The sequence below is a fragment of the Triticum dicoccoides genome, chromosome 7B, assembly GCF_002162155.2.
Source record: "Triticum dicoccoides isolate Atlit2015 ecotype Zavitan chromosome 7B, WEW_v2.0, whole genome shotgun sequence".
Classification (NCBI taxonomy): domain Eukaryota; kingdom Viridiplantae; phylum Streptophyta; class Magnoliopsida; order Poales; family Poaceae; genus Triticum; species Triticum dicoccoides.
This window is the reverse complement of record NC_041393.1, coordinates 426,057,325-426,063,513: the sequence shown is the minus strand read 5'-3', so window position 1 is coordinate 426,063,513 and position 6,189 is coordinate 426,057,325. Positions and strand designations below refer to the sequence as shown.

Genomic DNA, 6,189 nt, shown 5'->3' with positions numbered 1-6,189 from the left:
CCACGTAGGCATCCAGCGTGGCAAGCTGATGTGGCACAAGATTCAGCCCGGTCCAATTGGGTGTTTTACATGGGTCGAGCCCATTAATTCAGCCTTTTTAGTGTATTTTTCCCTGTTGTTTTTTGCTAGCTACATGGGCCTAGCCCAGCAATTCGACGTTTTTTTCTTGGCCATTACCTTTTATAGTACTTTTTTTCCACCCTCAACCCATTTATAGTCCATTGCTGTTTTGGGCCTCAGCCTTTTTACATTCCATCTACTTTTTGGGCCTTGGCCTTTTCGTTTGTCACACTGGTCATCTTTCTATTTCTCACACTTTCACAATAAACAAATGAAAAATATTTCAAATGGCAAGAGAACATATGAAATTGTAAAATGATAGCCAATATTAGCACCAAATATGATGAATACTGTACAAATACGAAATTACAGTATTTACAATAGTGTTCATACAACCAGATATGCTGGCTACTGTACAACATAACTACCACTACATTATTACTCGCTACTCTTTACTTTGTCGGGCTTCAAGCTTCTTCAAAATTCTTAAGCCCAGAGCTCCTGTAAAGAGAGGTAACACCACACTTTTAGAGCTAGATCAAGGCACTAAATGTTTATTTGGTTGGGTCATGCTGCAACAATCACATAGAAGCATAGTTATAAGCACAAATACACCAATCATCTCAGTTCAAGCAAATCATCTATATTAGCAAAGCATGAAAAAGGAAGCAGCACATGGCAGGAATGATTAGAATAGCTCAGTTGATGACTTCAAATAGCAAATAGGAATAATGTATACAAGTATAATACAAAAATATGAGAAACTATCACAGTACATAAATGGTATCACGGATATATATAGCTAACTCAATGACAGATTGAAATGTTTTACTCAATGTATGAAACTCAAAGAACTTTTCTGGTTAGTCACCAGCATCGTGCATTTTAACTTCAATAACTGCAGAAATTAGATAGTATATGAAGGCAATATTCTAAAGATATATCTCTCTCAAACATATAGAGTACAACTGAAGCAAATGCAGCTGCTCTTGCTGATATATCTCACTAGACATGGTCTTGCTAACTTACTATGTTAACACAGACTAATCCGAGTGAACCAGCTAATTCTAGTTCGTCCACGAACCACACAATGAATGAATGCATCATGGTTTGAAGACAGTACTATGTACATCCTACAACACCAAATCAGCACAACAAAACCGAAGACCATGCAACCAATGAGCTGCAGCTGCGGCACTGAATTAGGAGCAGAAGAAACTGAGCTTTGCGCCAGATGCAGCTAGCAAGCATAAAGAAAGGGGCGAACATGGAAAGCAAGATACCTTGATCTGGTACAGCTTGAGCCATGCCAACCAGCATCCGTTACTTTGTCGGGTGCCTAGCATCCTCAGTGATGGGGATGACATTGGTCCTCTTCTTGGCCATGTTGACAAGATCCCTACCACTCCGATGAGAGAACTCAACGGCATACACCAACCCAGTCTGCAAAGTGACAAGACTTCGTTAAGACAACTCACATTAAGTAGCATTCACTTGAAATACACAAAGGAAATAGCGACGAGATATCACCGGTCCAACAATGTCAGACACATGAGACGCGGTTGTTCCAAAGGCAGCTCCGAGGTACAGCACACGTGTTCCAGGAGCCTGAACCAAGAACCACAAAGTCAACTACTACAACAATGGTATCAATCCCGGTCAAGAAGCAGGCAATGAGTACTCCGGGAAGCTGTTGCATTGATAAACTCTTAATCTTGATCTTGTTGGAGTAGATCAAGATGGTGATCCTGTAGTGTATACTCCTTGAGTAGATCTTCTTGGAGTACACATGAGTATTTTTAAAACAGAATTTAAATGTGCACCATGTAAATTTAAACACGATTTTTTAACAGGATAATACTCCTGGAGTACACTTGATGCTACACCTCTAGAGTACACTTGTGCACAAGTGTGTACTGTGTGTACACTTGATGCTACTTCTGTTACTGTGTATTCCAGCATACAAGCATACTAGTCCATGCTTGCAGACTTTACTGCTACACCAAAATTCCAGCATACAAGAATAAATCCAGCATGCAAGCACAACAATGAATGATTAAATGGAAATATTCAGTACCTGGATATTTTCAGTCAAAGTTAACTGAATATTTTCATTTGATAATTTGATCTTTGATCAAATGATCATTTGAAAAGATTCATTTAGTTTGAAAAGAGTTTCAGTTAATTCCAATCTACTCCAAACAAGTGCATGCGTGCGTGTGTGGTGCAAACAAGAAGAGTAGTGCGCTACTGATGCAAGCAAGCAGTTTACACCAAATTTTAATTAACTGAAAATGTTTCATTTAATTACTCCTGCAAGCAAACAAGAGCGGCGCACTACTCTACTCCAGGAACTACAGGAAATTGACAGGAGTAGCAAGTTAACAAGAAATTGACAGTACGACTACTACAGGAACTCCAGAAACTTGATACTTTAAAGTGTTCTACTACTAAATCAGCTTGCATCAGCTACTCCATTAAGTGCACATTCTTTACTTGAAGTGTTCTACTTCAAAATTAGCTTGCATCAGCTTGCTCCAGATTAGCTACTCTGAATAATTAACAGGAGCAATTTTTGTGATAACTCAGGCAATGTACAAGAGCAATTCAAACCTCAAGAAATTCAGTAGCTCTCTTTTACTAAAGCAATTCAAACCTAGGGTTGTCTGGTGAGCATGTACTTGCTGGATACTCACCTTGTCAAAAAAAGAACAAACATGTTTAACTATCACAAACACTCTAGATATACTGTCATCACTATTCTTCTCTGAATATCGGCAGCAAACACATTAAGTCGACATATACAGTATCAAAACACATGTCATAAACATTAAGACAACATGTCATATTTTTGCAGAATCTTCGGTTTACAGCAACTGAAGCATACAAACCTCTCGCATACATAGGCGACCTGATATGTTGCCGTCATCACTGAAGTGAACCATGTGTTGCTCCACTGCAAACCTCTCGCCGTTGATGGTGTGCTCCGAAGGTGAGTGCCAATGGATATTGTTCAGCTTGTTCTTCACGATGTCGATCTGCACCGTCCTTCACCAAAGAAACGAATGAGAAAACTCTAAATATGTACTGTTGAATGCAGAAGGCAGGTAAGCAGCGTTTGGTTTAGAGCAAAATTACCGCGATTGGCAGGAGCTTTTCTCTCCATGGCCTGGTCACCTTCACCACGCAAGGAGATGAGATGGATGGACTGTGCCTGCACACGACCTCTTGAGATGTGATGTGGAAAGGAAGAACAGCAGAGGTAGAAGAAGAATACAAGGGGAGGGGTCGAGGCAGAGGTAGAAGAAGAACAGCAGAGATGGATTGGCAGTAGCGGGTTGTTGTCGAGGCAGATCTCCTCGAGGCTGTCGAGGCCGTCGAAGAAGTCCTTGGGGAGGGAGGAGAAGGCGTTGTCGTTGAGGTAGGCGTGGCGGAGGGCCGCCATGCCGTGGAAGGAGGGGAGTGGGCCGGAGAGCGCGTTGGTCTGGAGGCTGAGGTCCTGCAGCGCGTTGAGGGAGGAGAAGGTGGGGGGTAGGGCGCCGGCGAGGCCGATGCCCTTGAGGTCGAGGTTGTTGACCCCGGCCGTCGCGGTCGCAGAAGACGTGGTCGTGGACCGGGAGGACGCGGCTCCCGTGATGGTGCTCCCCTCGCTGGCCACCATGCCGCCCCTCTCGCTCTCCTCCCCCTCTTCAATCAGGAAGAGCAGCAGGAGCCGAGGGTGTGCGTGCGCGGGCAGAAGAGGAGGAGCGGATGGTAGCGCGCGGGGATGGGGAGGGAGGTGGCGGCTCGATCTGGTAGGAGAGGAGGAGCGGGTGGTGGCGCGCGGGCGCTGGCGGCAGGATTGGCTGAATCGGGGGCGGGAGGCAGGTGGCGGCTGCGAGGAGTGCATCTGAATCGGGGGAAAGGAGTGGAGTTAGGGTTTGGGTGCGGCGGCGAGAGAGGGGACGAGGGAGGAGGGGTTTGGGCTGCGGGTGGGGGTGGGGGTATCTCTTTTTTATTTATTTTTTCTGTACATAGATGGATGGATGGATGTGGAATGGAGAGATGAATGGATGGATGGATGGGCGGCATGTCATCGATCCGTGGGACGAGTTCTGATTGATTTGGAAATTCAGTGATTTAAAATAGTTTTCAAGTATTGAAAATAGAGGGATTTTATGAAGCAGCTATCAAAAATATCTTCTAGAAGGTCACGACACAATTTTCACGAGAGTTAGACCACATTTTATGGATAAGGTCTACTTTGTATGCATTTCTGAGCTTTTTAGCTATTTTTAATCATTTTTTAAGTGCTCGAAATGAGGTTTTTTGTGAAGGACCTATCATATATTTGTTGCAAAATTGTACCAAATCAATTTTCTAAAATACTAGGACAAAATGGTTGGGTGTAAAAAGTTTTGATCCACCTCTCGTGAAAAAGACAAATTTCCGCTGATTCAGTTGGAAGCGGTTCAAATTTGAACAGCAGTTGCCTCATAGTTTGCTATTTATTTTTTCCAAAAATCATTTCTAGGTACATAAGTATCTATTTAATCAGAGAAACACCAAAAAAATTCCAAGATTCAACCACTAGCTAGGAACAGTCATTCCCGCCGTTTTGACCGCATTTTGAAACGGGCATAAAAAATTCAAAAAAAATCAAAAAATTGGGAAACCTTCGCATTGTGTCATCATATGTGGCCAAGTTCCCAGGAAAAATAACAAACTTGTAATACGGCAATTATTTTTAAAAAATGTTCTCAGAAATGAGTTATCATCTGTAAAGATTCATGGCTTTCAAGCCAAATGATCAATCTTATGGCCACATTCGTGGCATATTTTGTTAAAATGATCTCATATTGTGCACAAGGGTGCATATTGGAATGGCAAAAAATGTTGCCTAAGGAAGTTTTCATTTTCTTTGGACGAAAAACCATTTTCCATTTTTCGATTGCCACAAATGAGGTTTTCTTGTGAAGGACCTACCAAATAATTGTTGCAAAATTGGACCTAATCAATTTTATAAAATACTAGGACATATTTAATGCACAATTGACAAAATGGTGGGGTGTCAAAAGTTTTGATCCACCTTTGGTGAAAAAGACAAATTGCTGTCGATTCAGTTGGAAGCGGGTCAAATTTGAACTGTAGCTACCTCGTAGTTTGCTCTTTATTTTTTCCAAAAATCATTTCTAGGTACATAAGTGTCTATTTAATCATAGAAACACCAAAAAAAATTCCAAGGTTCAACCACTAGCTAGGAACGGTCATTCTCGCCGTTTTAACCGCATTTTGAAACGGGCATAAAAAATTCAAAAAAAATCAAAAAATTGGAAAACCTTCGTGTTGTGTCATCATATGTGGCCAAGTTCCCAGGAAAAATAACAAACTTGTAATACGGCAATTATTTTAAAAAAGTGTTCTCAGAAATGAGTTATCATCTGTGAAGATTCATGGCTTTCAAGCCAAATGATCAATCTTATGGCCACATTCGTGCCATAGTTTGTTAAAATGATCTCATATTGTGCACAAGGGTGCATATTGGAATGGCAAACAATGTTGCCTACGGAAGTTTTCATTTTCTTTGGACGACAAAACCATTTTCCATTTTTCGATTGCCCCAAATGAGTTTTTTTTTGAAGGACCTACCAAATAATTTTTGCAAAATTGGACCTAATCAATTTTATAAAATACTAGGACATATTTAATGCACAATTGACATAATGGTTGGGTGTCAAAAGTTTTGATCCACCTCTGGTGAAAAAGACAAATTGTCGTCGATTCAGTTGGAAGTGGGTCAAATTTGAACTGTAGCTACCTCGTAGTTTGCTCTTTATTTTTTCCAAAAATCATTTATAGGTACATAAGTATCTATTTAATCATAGAAACACCAAAAAAAATCCAAGATTCAACCACTAGCTAGGAACGATCAAGCCCGCCGTTTTGACCGCATTTTGAAACGGGCATAAAAAATTCCAAAAAATCAAAAAATTGGAAAACCTTCGCATTGTGTCATTATATGTGACCAAGTTTTCAGGAAAAATAATAAACTTGTAATACGGTAATTATTTTAAAAAAGTGTTTTCAGAAATGAGCTATCATGCGTGAAGATTCATGGCTTTCAAGCCAAATGATCAATCTTATGACCAC

At 41.0% G+C, this 6,189-nt stretch overlaps 1 protein-coding gene across 3 annotated transcripts; it reads right to left on the bottom strand.

Annotated features, from left to right (window-relative positions):
* Positions 1 to 361: 361 nt before the first annotated feature.
* Positions 362 to 4,022, bottom strand: LOC119337969 (probable inactive leucine-rich repeat receptor kinase XIAO). Of its 3 annotated transcripts, none has more exons than XM_037610256.1 (5): positions 3,199 to 4,022; positions 2,952 to 3,108; positions 1,591 to 1,668; positions 1,344 to 1,503; positions 362 to 561 (listed from the first exon to the last, which is right to left on the bottom strand). In XM_037610256.1, exons 1-2 carry the CDS (start codon positions 3,947 to 3,949, stop codon positions 3,086 to 3,088), a joined length of 774 nt encoding a protein of 257 aa, XP_037466153.1. In that variant the 5' UTR covers positions 3,950 to 4,022; the 3' UTR covers positions 362 to 561; positions 1,344 to 1,503; positions 1,591 to 1,668; positions 2,952 to 3,085. The 3 variants fall into 3 exon arrangements, with proteins under 3 accessions (XP_037466153.1, XP_037466152.1, XP_037466151.1); XM_037610255.1 differs by having other exon boundaries at positions 362 to 632; positions 2,952 to 3,098; XM_037610254.1 differs by having other exon boundaries at positions 364 to 561; positions 2,952 to 3,098.
* Positions 4,023 to 6,189: the final 2,167 nt, after the last annotated feature.

What these genes read in the sequence shown, in the direction of transcription:
- LOC119337969 (XM_037610255.1), bottom strand. Translation starts at nt 3,949, where the DNA reads ATGCACTCCTCGCAGCCGCCACCTGCCTCCCGCCCCCGATTCAGCCAA. An exon ending in AAAAGCTCCTGCCAATCGCG is followed by an intron (nt 3,099 to 3,198) that starts GTAATTTTGCTC and finishes AGGACGGTGCAG; the next exon opens with ATCGACATCGTGAAGAACAA.